This window comes from Oncorhynchus mykiss, chromosome 2 (genome assembly GCF_057628025.1).
Source record: "Oncorhynchus mykiss isolate SJ-2025 chromosome 2, ASM5762802v1, whole genome shotgun sequence".
Classification (NCBI taxonomy): domain Eukaryota; kingdom Metazoa; phylum Chordata; class Actinopteri; order Salmoniformes; family Salmonidae; genus Oncorhynchus; species Oncorhynchus mykiss.
This window is the reverse complement of record NC_143023.1, coordinates 78,007,648-78,027,367: the sequence shown is the minus strand read 5'-3', so window position 1 is coordinate 78,027,367 and position 19,720 is coordinate 78,007,648. Positions and strand designations below refer to the sequence as shown.

General features: G+C 43.0%; 1 protein-coding gene across 2 annotated transcripts in view; it reads left to right on the top strand.

The window, feature by feature from the left end:
* The window catches only part of LOC110496836 (proline-rich protein 5-like), a 62,868-nt gene that overhangs the window by 29,033 nt on the left and 14,115 nt on the right, over window positions 1-19,720 (top strand). Inside the window, exons 2-4 of one of the 2 annotated variants that reach the window (XM_090208464.1) lie at window positions 11,774-11,901; window positions 13,780-13,905; window positions 14,022-14,102. In XM_090208464.1, the coding sequence (XP_090064590.1) occupies window positions 11,774-11,901; window positions 13,780-13,905; window positions 14,022-14,102 (335 nt within the window). Of the gene's footprint in view, window positions 1-11,773; window positions 11,902-13,779; window positions 13,906-14,021; window positions 14,103-15,531; window positions 15,712-19,720 lie in introns of those variants that run through there. The other variant, XM_090208467.1, reaches the window with a different exon arrangement.

The following is a 19,720-nucleotide window of genomic DNA, read 5'->3' as shown; positions in this document are numbered from 1 at the left end:
CTTAAAGTCCTGATACTGGTTAGTACACTCAGCCCTTGCCTCCCAGATTGCCGTGCCCCACTCACGAGCCCGTCCAGTAAGGAGAGATATGACGTAGGCGACACGAGCAGTGCTCCTGGCGTAAGTGTTGGGCTGGAGAGAAAACACAATATCACACTGGGTGAGGAACGAGCGGCATTCAGTGGGCTCCCCAGAGTAACACGGCGGGTTATTGATTCTGGGCTCCGGAGATTCGAAAGCCCTGGAAGTGGCCGGTGGATCGAGGCGGAGATGGTGAACCTGTTCTGTGAGGTTGGAGACTTGGGTGGCCAGGGTCTCAACGGCATGTCGAGCAGCAGACAATTCCTGCTCGTGTCTGCCTAGCATCGCTCCCTGGATCTCGACGGCTGAGTGGAGAGGATCCGAAGTCGCTGGGTCCATTCTTGGTCGGATTCTTCTGTTACGGTGAGTGAATGAGGACCCAAAAGCGAACTAACTTAAACAGAGCTTCTTTAATAACCAAACGTAGGTAGGCTCAGATAGACCGGCAGATTCCGACAGGACAGGACAAGGTTACAGCAAACAGGACGATAGTCTGGTTCAGGCATGAAACACAACAAACAAGAATCCGACAAGGACAGGAACAAAAACAGAGAGAGATATAGGGACCTAATCAGAGGGAAAAAGGGAACAGGTGGGAAACGGGGTGAATGGGTAGTTAGGAGGAGACAAGGCACAGCTGGGGGAAAGAGGGGGAGAAAAGGTAACCTAACAACGACCAGCAGAGGGAGACAGGGTGAAGGGAAAGGACAGAAACACACAACATGACAATACATGACAAATTCAGAGGCGCATATTGAAGATATTGGAAGAACTGTTCATATTTACTTTTCTCCAGCAAAAGCACTAGCCTATGTCAATCTACTATCTCCCATAGTACAAAAGTTGACCTATTCTATTCTGTGCGAGAAATAAATATTCCAAACATAGCCCGGGACAATTGCGGGATGCGATAGTTCCCAAATTAATACAACCACTAGCATCAAAAAACCTGTTATTAAGAAATGAGCCTGATGCAACAGATGAGAACGTTTACCTTAAAATGTTGATGAACCATTAGGCTATTTCTTCACATTCTAAGCCTACTGCGCACACGGCAGTAGGCTATAAGCACAAATGTTCCATTAGCAGAAAATACCATTATCAAAAGTGATCACAAATGAGATTATGCATGTAATTATTTTATTATAAAGGTGCATTTTTATGTTGAAAATGTTCTTCCCTGTCGTGTCTTTGGCATTATTAAACTGAAGACTTATTTTTATCAAAAATTCTCTGTAATTATTATTATGTGATTAAACTAACTTAATCATGTAACTGTAATTAACTAGGAAGTCGGGCACCAAGGAAGATATTCAGATTACAAAGTTATAATTTTCCTAATATAACTTTCAGATATTTTAATGTTGACTGAGATAAAAGACACTACAAAGTTGATAATTATAACAATTGAAATGCTAATCCTTTGCCCATGAACGCTCACTCATTGTAACGGTTTTCTTCCTCCTCTAACGAGGAGTAGTAGGAAGGATCGGAGGACCAAAATGCAGTGTGGTATGTATCCATAATGTAATTTAATGAGAATGAATACAGAATACAAAAAGAACAAGAGAAACACAAATGAAAACAGAAACAGTCCCAAATGGTGCAAACACTGAAATGGAAAATAGAAAACAATCACTCCCACCACACAGGTGGGAAAAGGTTACCTAAGTATGATTCTCAATCAGAGACAACTAACGACTCCTGCCTCTGATTGAGAACCATACCAGGCCAAACACAAAAACAACACATAGAAAAAGGAACATAGACAACCCACCCAACTTACGCCCTGACCATACTAAAACAAAGACATAACAAAATAACTAAAGTCAGAACGTGACACTCATTTGGGAATAATTGCAATCAATATAGATATTTACGCTCAGTATGTCGTCTTGATCTCTGTTGGAAAGTTTGTTTTTGTTGGAGAGTTTGTCCTCTCTCTCTCTCTCTTTCTCTCTCTCTCTCTGCCGTGGTTAGAATGGATAGTTCAGAGTAACATTCAGCAATGTCGTTATAGAATAGGTGTTTCGGCGGTTGTGGGTCTTCGCGTTCAATGATACCAAATTCCTAGCTGCAGACCAGTAATTAGTATCAAAGATTTGTTCTTATTCTGTCGGTTAGATAGTCTAAGAGTTTAACCACGTGGTATGGTTAAGAATTCAGCAAGAGAAATGCATAGTCTCTACTCAAACCTTAGCCCTCTGTGATGAGGTACTGGTCAATACTCAAACCGTAGCCCTCTCGGTAATCGAGTTAAGCTTGGTCTAGAGATAAATTCCCAAGATGGGTGTTATTTTAATCTTGTCTTTACATATACTAAATAATGTATGTGTGAAATTTGTTTTAATTTAGAATGGACCATTATCATGCACCTGTCTCGAAACAGGGGCCAGGGGAAAAATACATGTTATCTCTGCACTTAAATGGCGAATGGAGGACGTTTTTCCCATGGTTAATTTACATATAATCCTGTTTTAAAGAGTTGCAATGTGCTTAATATTAGGAAGGTTGAGAAATAAATATAGTAGGCCTAGCCTATAGAAAGCTGTTGGGAACCTCCTCTTTTTAATAGAGGTCGTCACACAGTTTTCTCATGCATTGCATAGCCTATAGAAATGTTGCGCAACATGAGCTCTTGGGCTCCCATGAAGTGTTTGATTAGATTTTTGATTACACTTGCATTGATATCAGAGTGATTAGAGGGACAATAGAGTGCGGAGTACCAGGCAGCTAGCAAGTTTGGTAGGCTACTAATGACCATCAGCAGCATCAGAGCTTGGAGAAGCCTACCATGACTAAACGGTCACATGGAATGTGACTGCCATCATGACTCGTGACTGCCGGTGTGGCGGTAATACGGTCACTGTAACAGCCCCATACCAGACTAAATCGCAAGCTAAAATAGGTGATGGGTAAAGTAATGCTGCATATTCAACTTTGTCAGGGTTTTTGTTTATTTTACCTTTATTTAACTAGGCAAGTCAGTTAAGAATAAATTCTTATTTTCAATGACGGTCTAGGAACAGTGGGTTAACTACCTTGTTCAGGGGCTGAACGACAGATTTTTACCTTGTCAGCTCAGGGATTCAACCTTGTAACCTTTCAGTTACTAGTCCAACGCTCTAACCACTAGGCTACCGGTGACATCAAGCACCCAACACCGTCTTTTCCACAAGCTTGTGACAGAATCAGAGGAGGCCACCCACGATGATCTCCTGGCTCACAGCAACGTGCGCTGTCTGAGTAAAGGAAAAGAGCTGGATCAGTTCTGTGAGCTGCATGACCAGGTTGTGGATTTTTTCCGAAAAATCTAAATCAGGGCAGCAGCTGACCACCTACGTATTCTGGAAATATAGGAATTCCTCTCCAGTGTTGCTTTTTTTGGTGATATTCTGTCATTTAAATGGGCTAAATCTGCAGGTACAAGGAAGAGGGAAAACAGTTGTGGACGTGGTGGAAAAACTTGAGGCCTTTACTAGGAAGCTTGAGTTGTTCGATTTGGACTGGCAGGCTACTGCACTTCAGCACACTGAAGAAACAACAGGCAGAGGGACCAGGCCGCAGTATTGTCACAGAGGTGATGTAAGATTTCATCAAGAAGCTGAGGGATAACTGTCAGTATTAAATATCCCAGAGGCCCACTTTCAGTTCACACAGACACAATAGAGTTCTAAGAACCTTCTATTCTGTTGCATAAAACAATAATTTGATGCAATTACAGTATTATAACATAATCTTGTAATTTCTCCACCAATAAAAATGATTGTTTAAATTAATTACTCAGCTGGTGTAGTTTCTTTCCATCTGTTGCTGTGCGCCACTTGCATAACAAGTTAGCTATATTTTCCGCACCAGACCACCAGACCTATTGTTTGTGCTACGGTTGCAGCTTTACATTTCAGCACCACCAAATGGTCCACTGTCTGCTTTATTAGTTGACTGTTTCCTGCATTCTCTCTCGACTGCTTTTTATTCTTCTAAAGTGCTACAGCTTTGTTTAATATTTGTCTTTGGAAATCTTTTGTGTTTAATTAATTTGTCTCTGCTTTAATCTTTTTTTTAGGTATACATGTCTTTAGTAGCCTACTTCCCCAATCTTGCGAATATGAACTTGATATTTCCATGGGAAAATGACGAACATAACCTACCTAAGACTGATTGGGCTATCGCAGGGCTCCCCAACTGGCGGCCCGCGGGCCAAATCTGTGCCGCCAGCAATATTATTCGGCACCCCAAAGCCCCCAAAATGTATTATGAATATTAAAAATAATAGTAATAATAATTTAAAATGCAAAATGCAATATGTCCCAAAATAAATATCTCAAGAAGGAAGTTACCACACCTAAATAATGCAGAAGTTACATTTTTACTTAATTCACGAAGAGAGAGAATGCAGGAGACAGTCAACAATAAAGCAGGCAGTTTCACAGTAGGAACCACACATACAGAGATCATCCGTTCACCTACTCTGTGTCTCACAAAGACACAGAGGTTGGAACCAAAAATCTCAAATTTGGACTCATCAGCCCAAAGGATACATTTCCACCATTCTAGTGTACATTGCTTGTGTTTCTTGGCCCAAGCAAGTCTCTTCTTCTTATTGGTGTCCTTTAGTAGTGGTTTCTTTGCAGCAATTCAACCATGAAGGCCTGATTCACACAGTCTCCTCTGAACAGTTGATGTTGAGATGTGTCTGTTACTTGAACTCTGTGAAGCATTTATTTAGGCTGCAATTTCTGAGGCTGGTAACTCTAATGAACTTATCCTCTGCAGCAGAAGTAACTGGGTCTTCCTTTCCTATGGCGGTCCTCATGAGAGCCACTACTTTCATCATAGCGCTTGATGGTTTTGCAACTGCACTTAAAGAACATTTCTAAGTTCTTGAAATGTTCCGGATAGACTGACCTTCATGTCTTAGAGTAATGATCCGTGGGGTGACGCACAATTGGCCTAGCATCGTCCGGGTTAGGGAGGGTTTGGCCGGTAGGGAAATACTTGTCTCATCGCGCACCAGCGACTCCTGTGCAGTGCGCGCTAACCAAGGTTGCAAGGTGTTTTCTCCGACACATTGGTGCGGCTGGCTTCCGGGTTGGATGGCGCTGTGTTAAGAAGCAGTGCGGCTTGGTTGGGTTGTGTATCGGAGAACGCATTCAACCTTTGTCTCTCCCGAGCCCGTACGGGAGTTGTAGCGATGAAACAAGATAGTAGCTACTAAACCAATTGGATCCCATGAAATTGGGGAGAAAAAGGGATAGAAAATTCAACAAAAAAACACACCCCAAAAAATGAGAGCGGTTCTGTATTTGACAGAGATGAAAATCTCCATTAGAAACTTAGAAAGAAGTGGAATCTAAAGATACAACCGCAAGAATGAGTTGCTGATATGACTAGGATACACCTACAGGGTGTATCAATGTGTCCATCTGGCATAGGCTGGTGGTCTCGCATTTGTTGAATTTAGATGATTTTTATCACTTTAGATTTGTATGATTAACCAAGTGACAGGGATTTGTAGAAATGAAAACATTATCATTGAAATGAAACTGTTCCACGAAAATGTGCATATTCAATCATAACTAGATAGGTAAAATTGTAGGATAAATTGTAAGCTTCCACAAACTTGAAACAAAGATGCTTCCTATGAAGTAGGCTATTTATAAAATAATTGCCTCCATCGTCGGATTTTGCCTATAGGCTACTTTGAAGCAAGGTAAGTAGACATGCCTCATAATATGAAGTAAAACTTGCCGGTTTCAAACAATTAAGTATGCCTCCAGCTCACATGTTAATGCGCTGATAGTCTGTTGCCTGCACTTAAATGGTGAATCGGAGGCGAGCATTAAATTATCAGTTGAGAAATTATTTACTCCAGCAGCAACCAGCTGCAGTAGAAATACTAATCAAAATATACCTTGTATGCTGTGTTTTGTAATAGTTGTGTTGGATAAGTAAGATACATGAAGGCTAATTAAAATACATATGCCAAATGGACTATCGACGTAATTCCGCCCGAGCGTTGTTTTTCAACTGGCTCCTCCTTCACGACGTCCTATGAATGCCCACCCGCTAGCCTGCTAGCCGCGGCCCGCTAGCTGTCTAGAGCACATCGGACTGTTAGCTTCAGAGGCTCATCGGACAAATTCTTTGGCCACTATACCTATTTTGCCAATTGGCCTGGTTTACCACAAGGAGCCCTGCTGATCCGTCCTCTGAACTAGAACCCCCAACAGAAGTCAGCTAGCTGTCATCAGCTACCTTCAGCACGGACAACTCTCGCAAGTCTTCACAGCGCGACTCAAACCAGAGCAAATCGTACTTATTTTTCTCTATATCCCTGGATTCCTACCGCAAGCTCTGCACCTTTTTTTCACCTGGATCATCGCAACTAGCTAGCTGCCATCCGAGTGGCCACTCCTGGCTCACATCTCTGTCCCGAAGCAACAAGCAATTAGCCTGGAGCTAGCCTTGCTAGGCCCATCTCCCAGCTAGCCGAAGAGGTCCATCAGCCACTCCTTGGGCTTCAATACCTATTTTGCCGATTGGCCTGAATCCCTACCGACCCATCATGACTGGACTACCGACTTGATTCGCCCGAGGGGGTTTCTCAACTGGCTCCTCCATTGTGACGTCCCCTGAATGCACATCCGCTAGCCTGCTTGCTGCGGCCAGCTAGCTGTCTATAGCGCATCGGACTGTTAGCTTAAGAGGCCCATCGGACAAATTATTTGCCCACTATACCTGTTTTGCCAATTGGCCTGGTTTACCACACGGAGCCATACTGATCCGTCTGCCGACGTAACAGCACGAGGGGGCCACAACAGACTTTCTTCCGTTGCGACGTCCCTCAAAGGCCCTTCTGTTAGCTTGCTGGCCCCGGCCCGCTAGCTGCCTGAAACCACTCACTGGACTAATATGATCAATTGGCTACATATGCCTCTCCCTAACGTCAATATGCCTTGTCCATTGCTGTTTTGGTTAGTAATTATTGCCTTATTTCACTGTAGAGCCTCTAGCCGTGCTCAATATGCATTAGTTAACACTTTAGTTCCACCTCCCACACATGCGGTGACATCAACTAGTTTAAATGATATTTCTAGAGACAATATCTCTTTCATCGTCACTCTATGCACAGGTTTACCCCCACTGTATTCACATCCTATCATACCTTTGTCTGTACATTATGCCTTGAATCTATTCTACCGTGCCCAGAAATCTGCTCCTTTTACTCTCTGTTCTGAACGTACTAGATTACCTGTTCTTTTAGCCTTTAGCCGTACCCTTATCCTACTCCTCCTCTGTTCCTCTGGTGATGTGGAGGTTAATCCAGGCCCTGCAGTGCCTAGCTCCACTCCCATTCCCCGGGCGCTCTCATTTGTTGACTTCTGTAACCGTAAAAGCCTTGGTTTCATGCATGTTAACATTAGAAGCCTCCTCGCTAAGTTTGTTTTATTCACTGCCCTAGCACACTCTGCCAACCCGGATGTCCTAGCCGTGTCTGAATCCTGGCTTAGGAAGACCACCAAAACCCTGAAATTTCAATCCCTAACTATAACATTTTCAGACAAGAAATTTGCAGGGATAGCCTGCAGAGTTCTGTCTTACTATCCAGGTCTGTGCCCAAACAATTTGAGCTTCTACTTTTAAAAATCCACTTCTCCGGAAACAAGTCTCTTACCGTAGCCGCTTGCTATAGACCACCTTATGCACCCAGCTGTGCCCTGGACACTGAATTGATTGCCCCCCATCTATCTTCTGAGCTCGTGCTGTTGGGTGACCTAAACTGGGACATGCTTAACACCCCGGCCATCCTACAATCTAAGCTTGGTGCTCTCAATCTCACACAAATTATCAATGAACCCACCAGGTACAACCCCAAATCCGTATACACGGGCACCCTCATAAATATCATCCTAACCAACATGGCCTCCAAATACACCTCTGCTGTCTTCAACTAGGATCTCAGCGATCACTGCCTCATTGCCTGTGTCCGTAATGGGTCTGCGGTCAAGCGACCACCCCTCATCACTGTCAAATGCTCCCTAAGACACTTCAGCGAGCAGGCCTTTGTAATCGACCAGGCCCACGTATCCTGGAAGGATATTGACCTCATCCCGTCAGTAGAGGATGCCTGGTTGTTCTTTAAAAGTGTCTTCCTCACCATCTTAAATAAGCATGCCCCGTTCAAAAAATGTTGAACCAGGAACAGATATAGCCCTTGGTTCACTCCAGACCTGACTGCCCTTGACCAGCACAAAAACATCCTGTGGCGTACTGCATTAGTATCGAATAGCCCCCGCGATATGCAACTTTTCAGGGAAGTTAGGAACCAATACACAGGCAGGAAAGCAAAGGCTAGCTTTTTCAAACAGAAATGTGCATCCTGTAGCACAAACTCCAAAAAGTTCTGGGACATTGTAAAGTCCATAGAGAATAAGAGCACCTCCTCCCAGCTGCCCACTGCACTGAGGCTAGGAAACACTGTCACCATCGATAAATCTACGAAAAAAGCATTTTTATACGGCTGGCCATGCTTTCCACCTGGCTACCACACTGGCTCCAGGTCATCTATAAATTGTTGCTAGGTAAAGCCACGCCTTATCTCAGCACACTGGTCACCATAGCAGCACCCACCCGCAGCACGCGCTCCAGCAGGTATATTTCACTTGTCACCCCCAAAGCCAATTCCTCCTTCGACCGCCTTTCCTTCCAGTTCTCTGCTGCCAATGACTGGAACAAACTGCAAAAATCACTGAAGCTGGAGACTCATATCTCCCTCACTAGCTCACAGATCATAGCACATGTACATAGCCAATCTGTAAATAGCCCATCCAGATACCTCATCACCATATTGTTATTTATTTGATTTTATTTGCTCCTTTGCACCCCAGCACCACTACTTGCACACTCACACTCTTCTGCACATCTATCACCCCAGTGTTTAATTTGCCATACTGTAATAATTTCACCACTATGGCCTATTTATTGCCTCACCCCCCCCTTATCCTACCTCATTTGCACACACTGTATATTGACTTTCTCTATTGTATTATTGACTGTATGTTTGTTTATTCCATGTGTAACTCTGTGTTGTTGTTTGTGTCACACTGCTTTGCTTTATCTTGGCCAGGTCGCAGTTGTAAATGAGAACTTGTTCTCAACTAGCCTACCTGGTTAAATAAAGGTGTTCTCAACTAGCCTACCTGGTTAAATAAAGGTGTTCTCAACTAGCCTACCTGGTTAAATAAAGGTGTTCTCAACTAGCCTACCTGGTTAAATAAAGGTTTAAAAAATAATAATAATAAATGACTTCCAAAAAATTATGCAAATTAACCTATAGACCAATAAGCATGAGGTCAAATCTACAGTGCCTTGCGAAAGTATTCGGCCCCCTTGAACTTTGCGACCTTTTGCCACATTTCAGGCTTCAAACATAAAGATATAAAATTGTATTTTTTTGTGAAGAATCAACAACAAGTGGGACACAATCATGAAGTGGAACGACATTTATTGGATATTTCAAGCTATTTTAACAAACTGAAAAATTGGGCGTGCAAAATTATTCAGACCCTTTACTTTCAGTGCAGCAAACTCTCTCCAGAAGTTCAGTGAGGATCTCGGAATGATCCAATGTTGACCTAAATGACTAATGATGATAAATACAATCCACCTGTGTGTAATCAAGTCTCCATATAAATGCACCTGCATTGTGATAGTCTCAGAGTTCCGTTAAAAGCGCAGAGAGCATCATGAAGAACAAGGAACACACCAGGCAGGTCCGAGATACTGTTGTGAAGAAGTTTAAAGCCAGATTTGGATACAAAAAGATTTCCCAAGCTTTAAACATCCCAAGGAGCACTGTGCAAGCGATAATATTGAAATGGAAGGAGTATCAGACCACTGCAAATCTACCAAGACCTGGCCGTCCCTCTAAACTTTCAGCTCATACAAGGAGAAGACTGATCAGAGATGCAGCCAAGAGGCCCATGATCACTCTGGATGAACTGCAGAGATCTACAGCTGAGGTGGGAGACTCTGTCCATAGGACAACAATCAGTCATATATTGCACAAATCTGGCCTTTATGGAAGAGTGGCAAGAAGAAAGCCATTTCTTAAAAATATCCATAAAAAGTGTCGTTTAAAGTTTGCCACAAGCCACCTAGGAGACACACCAAACATGTGGAAGAAGGTGCTCTGGTCAGATGAAACCAAAATTGAACTTTTTGGCAACAATGCAAAACGTTATGTTTGGTGTAAAAGCAACACAGCTCATCACCTTGAACACACCATCCCACTGTCAAACATGGTGGTGGCAGCATCATGGTTTGGGCCTGCTTTTCTTCAGCAGGGACAGGGAAGATGGTTAAAATTGATGGGAAGATGGATGGAGCCAAATACAGGACCATTCTGGAAGAAAACCTGATGGAGTCTGCAAAAGACCAGAGACTGGGACGGAGATTTGTCTTCCAACAAGACAATGATCCAAAACATAAAGCAAAATCTGCAATGGAATGGTTCAAAAATAAACATATCCAGGTGTTAGAATGGCCAAGTGAAAGTCCAGACCTGAATCCAATCGAGAATCTGTGGAAAGAACTGAAAACTGCTGTTCACAAATGCTCTCCATCCAACCTCACTGAGCTCGAGCTGTTTTACAAGGAGGAATGGGAAAAAATGTCAGTCTCTCGATGTGCAAAACTCATAGAGACATACCCCAAGCGACTTACAGCTGTAATCGCAGCAAAAGGTGGCGCTACAAAGTATTAACTTAAGGGGGCTGAATAATTTTGCACGCCCAATTTTTCAGTTTTTGATTTGTTAAAAAAGTTTGAAATATCCAATAAATGTTGTTCCACTTCATGATTGTGTCCCACTTGTTGTTGATTCTTCACAAAATAATACAGTTTTATATCTTTATGTTTGAAGCCTGAAATGTGGCAAAAGGTCGCAAAGTTCAAGGGGGCCGAATACTTTCGCAAGGCACTGTATTTACATCTACAAGTATTTCCATAAATTATTTAGCAATAGTATTTATTTTGTATTTTTTACAGCCAAATTGTGGCTCCCTCTTGATGGTGGAGAGGACTTTTTTTTTAATCTTGCAATTCTACACGTTCTGCCAAGGGCGGAGAGAAGTCATGTGCAATGTTACAGCTAATTTCCTGCAAACCTACTCATTTTGCGACCGCTTATGCCTGGAACTGGCCTTGTGTGTATGTGTGTGTTTGCTTGTGTTTGTGCCTGCATGCATCTCTGTGTGTGTAGACTGAATGAGTTTGTATGAGTATTGAGTAAGCCTTACACACCCTTTTGATTTCAAAATTCCACTGTTCTTACACGTCTCAAATGATAGGCTGCTACATCAACAGTATCGAGAGGCCGTTCAGTGTTCATTGTGGTTTTGACTACTCTCTCTCTTTCCGTGTGTTGAATGTTTCTTGGTTGGCTAGCTGCTGTGACAATAATAATAATAATCTATAGAATATTAAGTTGACAGACACAATCAATTCCTTATTCTATATGATGAAGAGGAATGCCTGTTCTGTATAATATGGTTCTTTCTGAGCATGCTTTGTCACTTTGCACCCTGACCCCACCCTGAGTAGAAAGACCCTGGCGAGTCAAGGGTTTCTTGAAGTTTCTTGTTGGTTAATTTTTATGTTGTTGTTTTCTCAATGTTTCCTTTGACAGATGTTGGATGGACTCCGTCGGCGGCACGGCTCTCGCCCCTCCCCCAGGCCCCTGTCACTCAACTTCACCACCTTCTCAGCCCCGCCCCCAAGCCATGATGTGGACAATAGCGATCATCCAATCAGGAGGTGAGGATCAACTCCAAGGATTAACATTCAGGGCGGTCATAAAACTATAGCCAGTCTGAAATCAACCCCAAGCCCGATTCCTTATGTAGTGGATGGCAGATGATACTACGGAGAGTTGCCCTGCCATCTCAATGGTACACCTAACATGCAATAACTGGAAATAAAAAAAGATGGGTTTAAGCGATAGGGCAGAAACTCCAGTTTGCATGTCAACGGGTAAGATTTGAGCATATTGCTTATAGTTATTCAATCCTTACCCACCTGTCCCTACTCCCTCTAAGGATTGTATAAGTGTGCAACACATCTGGCCTATTGGCTAATGGGTATTTGAACTTTGACTCATTGACTGTGTGTAACATTTTGCTGGCCTTACGCAACATTGCTGAGTTGTTTCATCAGTTATTACTGAAAAGTTCTGCAGGAATGGCTAAAGGGAGTAATCAAAAGAAGAGACTGAGTGTGGGGTTTTGTGGGTGAGTTATAGTGAAACACACAGAGAGAGAGATCAGAACAGCACAGAAAATGTGGTTACACCATGTGTGTGTAGTGTTTGTGTTTGAGTGTGTGTGTGCTTGTGTGCACGTGTGTGTGTGTGCATGCTGGTGTGTATGAGCTTGTTTCTATGTCTATCCAAATGCCTATGCGTACTCCATGCCTGTGTGTGTTCCTGTGTCTGTGAGAGTGGGAGTGGGGTGTTGAAAAGGTCTATTGTTCAGTGGTCTGGTGTCAGCAGACTTCTCCTGGACTGTGTGGGTTTGACCAGAAACACAAGCATTTATTCACACTGTACTTTAACCCCTCCACCGATCAGAATACACATTTTCAATCCGTTTCACCAATCAGACCTCTAACCTTCTAACCAACCAGACTTCAACCCTTTAACTGCCCTCACTAATCATATCACTGTATTTTATCTATTTTCTGTGCGGTAATTTCCACTTCTGTCTTTTTAGTCTTTCTCCCATCAGAGCATTGCTTTCTCGTCTCATTCCCGGCCGTGTTGCTCATAACCAATGATACAGGGTCAGATCGTTTTCATCCTACGGCCGCTTAAGGTTACGATTGGGGGTTGGGTAATCTGATCCAAGATCTGTTGTTAACCTCAAACTGTCTTGTGTTTCTAACAGGAGAGCCTAGAAGCCTAGCGAGGCTACTTCCTTTATCCTAGCTTGTCTCGTTGCATCTTTTGACCCGCGATACATCCCCTACCATGCAGGAAACCGTCTCTCATTGTGCCTTATTGTGTCACTGTTTCCGCTCCCTGTTTTTGTTGTCAAAGAGCTAGACTTCTTCCTGTTAAGCTCATGGTGTCGCTATCAGGTAAACAGCAAAAAATAATTGTATTAGTTCCCTTTCTCTGCGGTTCCATATGCATTTGATTTTGTGCTGTGAATGAATTGATTGTATTTGTATGTCTGCATGTATGTGTGTATCAGTGGAGGCTGCTGAGGGGAGGACGGCTCATAATAAACCATGTGTTTGATGTATTTGATACCATTCCACCCCTTCCGATCCAGCAAGGGGAGGGGTAGAGCAAGGAAATGGTATTGTTTTTTTTCTCCTGAGACCTCAGACAATAAGCAATAGTCACAGACCATGGCCCCTCCTTCTTCCTCCTCCCCTCACCCCTCTCTCTCTTCTCCTCAGTGTCACATTGAGTCTTCTGCTCTGGTCTCTGCCTCGGCCAGATGCACAGTCTCTCTTCCGTCTTTCACTTTACACTCTTGGTTCATACTCTTCGCTTCTCTTCACACCCCCACCCCTCTCTCTATTCCCCTATTTGAATGATCTCCTTCTTGTTCAGTTTCTAGTCTTTGCTGTAGCTCAATGCTTAGTCTGCTGTCTTTCTCTCTCTCCCTCCCTCTCTTCCGTCATGAGAACTCTACACAGGCTGAAGTTGATGAGCTCTCCCAGTCTTAGTGAGCTAGGAAAGAGTGAGAAGGGATCACCGGAGGAGAGAGGAGAGAAACAGAAGAGGGCTGGGGCCAACTCTACCTGGAACAGGTATGCTGCAGCCTGACCATGCATGTAGTCTGTGCTTGAGATGAATATTAAATATAATTTAATGGGTAAATGGAATCTGAGTGGTACATGTTGATGTTTGTGTGTGTGTCCACTAGCATCCACAATGCTGTCATTGCCGTCTTCCAGAAGAAAGGTCTGGCTGACAATGAACTCTATGTCCTCAACGAAGGTGTCAGGTGAGTTACAAACACAAGCAAACACACACATCTGTTTGCTAGCATGGCGTTTATCTGCTAAGTGTGTGTGTGTATGTGTGTGTGTGTTTGTGGGAGGCCATGTGGTCTTGCCAGATATCTCATTATCTTTCAAGACCAGACCAGAGCTGTCAGTTCTGTCATGTCAGCCTCGATTACAGCCCAGTAAACAACCGAAGTCACGCATATCACACACTATAGAAGAAAACCAACAGGCCAGAGAGCTGAGTCAATCATACACAGCAAATTCTTCAGCGTTAAACACTGGGCCCGTGTCTATATGGGTCCACACTTGAAGGTGTGATCTTTAGTCTGAACCAGGTCTATGTTTGATCATTTCATTGCAGAGGTGGGTGAGGGGTCTCTAGCGGGTTGTTTGTGTTGTTGGGTGGTTCTTGGCTGTTCACAGGTCTTGGCGTGCCTCCCCACTGATTACATCGTGGCCCCCTGTACTGACTTGGTGATAGAATTGAGGGTGCTGGGAGGGGTGAAGACGGTTTGGAGGGTTCGAAGGGTCTGGGCTGAGGGTAGCTTGCTGCTGTGCGGGATTATGGGTAGGGAGGGCTAAGGAGGATGGATCTGGGCCACTAAGAAGCAGGGGGAGGAGTTATCATTTGGTAATTTTTGACCTGGGGTTTGATGGGGGTGGAGGTGGCTAGGAAGGGATTTGTTGGGATGGGGCAGAGATAGAGGGGCCTGCAGGGGTAGGGGCTGTTTCTGGAAGGTCTTGGGTGGAGTGGGACATATTGGGAAGTGGGTTGGGCATTACCTGTGGAAAGGTCTGGTTCTGGATCTTCGTTGTCTGGCGGAGTGAGTTGGTGGGGTTGGGATTTGGGTTAGAGTTGGTGGCGCTGTCCCTTGCTCTGCCGGCATAGGAACTGGGGCAGGTTCTGAAGTAGGTGTCCGCTTATCCCGCACAGGTTGCAGGGGTGTGTGGAGGTACAGTCTGAGTTGGGATGCTTGTCTTTACAGATCTTGCAGATGATGGCTGTGCAGGCCTCGGCCAGATGGTCCAGTTCCAGCACAGTTTGGTCATGCCGTAGTAGTGGACGGAGACTCTGTTGTTACCCAGCGTGATGGTGCTTGGGAGGTGTTGGACACTGCCCCCTGAGGTTGGGTGTGGTCTTAACTGGACCAGCCATTTTTGTGCCCCAGTCCAGGACCCTCCTTGCCACTGACTTGAGGGTGGCGAACCTGCTTAACCAAACATGCGTGTCATAGGCCTGGATGCATTCATTGTTAACCGTACTGCAACTATCTTGGATTCTGTGTCGGAAAGGAGGTATGCTCTGATTCTGTTAAATGAGGCTGAATCTTTACAATTTCTGAATTTTTACCAAAACTGTTCTAGTGATTGGGGGGTCTTGAAACTGGCTTCAAATGATTCCTGTGGCCCCTGGGGTTTCACCAGGCAGTTCCTGCTGAATTCCAGACGGGCCATGGTTTCTGGTCTGGCGGTTATGGTTGCTGTTGCTGCTCCTTGGCGATTGGTGGCTCCGTCCTCAGCAGCCTCCTTGTTGGGGATCAGCTTTAGCCTCACCGTGTTGTAGCAGCGCATCGCTCCTAGGTTCATCCCGGCCATCTCGCTCAGGTGGGTGCTGTTTTGGGTCTTGATGATGCCTGGTCTGGTTGTTGGTCTGCTCCAATCCTACTACACAGTAATATACACAGAGGTGAAAGTAGATTTAATTTCTTCCCTGTACGGGATCTCCTATCATCGAATGACCTCATGTCAGCATTTATAAAGACTTCAGAACTGGCAGCAGACATGCTCAACTTGAATTAACATAACCATACACCACTTCAACTGGTACAACACTTATACTCACTGGTGGCCAAAAATAACTAATTGAAAGCCATGCCCCCACTAAGCCACGCCTCCAATATAATTTCCCAAGGTGCCTTGCCTTTCGGGTGAATTGCAGATATACCACCCATGACTGTATTTGTTAGTGAAAAAGACATGGTTGTTGAATTTGTTCATTTATTGTCCTGTGGACTTCACCAAGTCAGGTCCTACTGCAGGCGAATATTGTCATTCAAATTAAATTGTTTATGACAATACATACAGTACATTCGGAAAGCACACAGACCCCTTGACTTTTTCCACATTTTGTTACGTTACAGCCTTATTCTAAAATGGATTCCATTATTTTTTTTCCTCAGCAATCTGCACACAATAATACCCCATAACGAGAAAGCGAAAAAACAGGTTTTTAGAAATGTTTGCAAATGTAACAAAATGTACGCATTTACATAAGTATTCAGACCCTTTCCTATTAGACTCGAAATTGAGCTCAGGTGTATCCTGTTTCCATTGATCATCCTTGAGATGTTTCTATAACTTGATTGGAGTCCACCTATGGTGAATTAAATTGATTGGACATAATTTAGAAAGGCACCCACCTAAGGTCCCACAGTTGACAGCATGTCAGAGCAAAAACCAAGCCATGAGGTTGAAGGAAATGTCTGTAGAGCTCCGAGACAGGATTTTGTCGAGGCACAGATCTGGGGAAGGGTTCCAAAAAATGTCTGCAGTATTGAAGGGCTCAAGAACACAGGGCCTCCATCATTCTTAAATGGAAGAACTTTGGAACCACCAAGACTCTTCCTATAGCTGGCAGCCTGACCAAACTGAGCAATTGGGGGAGAAGGGCATCAATCTTGCAGTATAGACAGCATAGGTATGAAGGTGTCTGATCAGAGTTTCTGACATATCGTACAGGTCTTATTCTGTAATTTCTGGGCTTTTTGTTTGTTTCTGTTGTTTTTGTGTGACTTAATCCAAATGGTATACTTATTCACACTCTTGAAATATATGGTACATGTTCTTTATGTGCTCTTGAATAAAAAAATGGTATGTAAGAAAAGTACGAACATTACAGTTCCCATTACAGTGGTATTTCAGTTTTTTATTTTTTATACATTTGCAAAACTTTCTAAATGTTTTTGCTTTGTTATTATCTGTACTTTTATGAGGGAAAAATGTATTTAATACATTTTTGAATAAGGCTGTAAAGTACAAAATGTGGAAAAAGGCAAGGGTTCTAAATACTTCCCGAATGCACTAAGGCCTTACTCTGATGGCCATGTTTTACCCTAACACAGTGGTGTTTGGAACCTCCTGGTTTACAGGCCACATCAGGCCTGCAAGTCACATTATGCTGGCTTGCAAAGTGATGTATAATTCCTATTGGAATCCAGCCAGAGTTAGGACATCCAACAGTTAGAATCTTTATTCACCCACAACCTGCATTCAGAATGACTGTCATGGTTAGGAACATTGATAAAGGAGACTAGCTAAACCATTTAAACTGGAACAACCATTTCAGTAATGGATGCAATGAATATAAGTAACTGATTGAATTAGTTTATTTATTTTTTGTATTGTTTTATCTTTGTATGGCATAAGATTAATCAATCGATAAATGAACATGTAAAAACACATATATAAAAAATCCATCTGCAGTAGAGCATGCTGAGAAATATGATAATGAGGGCCATAGTTTTGATGGAATGTTTTACTCTCAACAGAGTAAAACTGACACAATCACACTGTCACACTCAACACTTATTAACACCAACACTGGGGTTCTTTGTACACCACTGAGTGTTAATTTCACTCTTAGAAAGTCCATTTAACTCCTGAATCAACACAAGAAGTGTTACACTGAAATTAACACTAGGTAAAACTATACAGTTTGCTGTGTAGGGACTAGTCCTAACCTTGTTTCAATATACAGTATCAGTCAAAAGTTTGGACAGACCTACTCATTCAAGGGTTTCTCTTTATTTGTACTATTTTCTACATTGTAGAATAATAGTGAAGACAACAAACTATGAAATAACACAAATGGAATCATGTAGTAACCAAAAGTGTTAAACAAATCAAAATATATTTTATATTTGAGATACTTCAAAGTAGCCACCATTTGCCTTGATGACAGCTTTGAACACTCTTGGCATTCTCTCAACCAGCTTCACCTGGAATGCTTTTCCAACAGTCTTAAAGTAGTTCCCACATATGCTAAGAACTTCTTGGCTGCTTTTCCTTCACTTTGCGGTCAAACTCATCCCAAACCATCTCAATTGGGTTGAGGTCGGGTGATTGTGGAGGCCAGGTCATCTGATTCAGAACTCCATCCATCTCCTTCTTGGTCAAATAGCCCTTACACAGCCTGGAGGTGTGTTGGGTCATTGTCCTGTTGAAAAACAAATGATTGTCCCACTAAGCACAAACCAGATGGGATGGCGTATCGCTGCAGAATGCTGTGGTAGCCATGCTGGTTAAGTGTGCCTTGAATTCTAAATAAATCACTGACAGTGTCACCAGAAAAGCACCCCCACACCATCACACCTCCTCATCCATGCTTCATGGTGGGAACCACACATGCGGAGATCATCCGCTCACCTACTCTGCATCTCATAAAGACACGGAGGTTGGAACCAAAAATCTCAAATTTAGACTCATCAGACCAAAGAACAGATTTCCACCGGTCTAATGTCCATTGCTCATGTTTCTTGGCCCAAGCAAGTCTCTTCTTCTTATTGGTGTCCTTTAGTAGTGGTTTCTTTGCAGCAATTTGACCATGAAGGCCTGATTCACGCAATGAGGGCCATAGTTCTCCTTTGAACAGTTGATGTTGATATGTATCTGTTACTTGTGAACTCTGTGAAGCATTTATTTGGGCTGCAATTTCTGAGGCTGGTAACTCTAATTAACTTATCCTCTGCAGCAGAAGTAACTCTGGGTCTTCCTTTCCTGTGGCGGTCCTCGTGTGAGCCAGTTTCATCATAGCGCTTGATGGTTTTTGCGACTGCACTTGAAGAAACTTTCAGAATTGATTGACTGACCTTCATGTATTAATGTAGTGATGGACTGTCATTTCGCTTTGCTTATTTGAGCTGTTCTTACCATAAAATGGACTTGGTCTTTTACCGAATAGGGCTATTGCCTGTATACCAACCATACCTTCTCACAACACAACTGATTTGCTCAAACACATTCAGAAGGAAAGGAATTCCACAAATTAACTTTTAACTAGGCACACCTGTTAACTGAAATGCATTCCAGGTGACTACCTCATGAAGCTGGTTGAGAGAATACTGAGAGCGTGCAAAGCTATCATCTGGGCAAAGGGTGGCTACTTTGAAGAATCTCAAATATAAAATATATTTTGATTTGTTTAACACTAAGATTTTTTCATGATTCCATATGTGTTATTTCATAGTTTTGATGTCTTTACGATTATTCTACAATGTAGAAAATAGTAAAAATAGAAACTCTTGAATGAGTTGTGTCCAAACCTCTGACTGGTACTGTATACTTAGCACTGGAAACAAACATGAACAGTACGTTTAAAAGAGAAAGCTGGGTTGCACAATACCCAGATATCATGCAGTTGTATGAGACTCACATTCCTTGGTGTAAATATATGTAACTACACATTAATAATCTATATATACACAAAAGTATGTGGACAACCCTTCAAATGAATGAATTCGGCTATTTGAGCCACACTCCTTGCTGACAGGTGTATAAAAATCGAACACACATCCATGCAATTTCCATAAACAAACTTTGCCGGGGAATGGCCTTA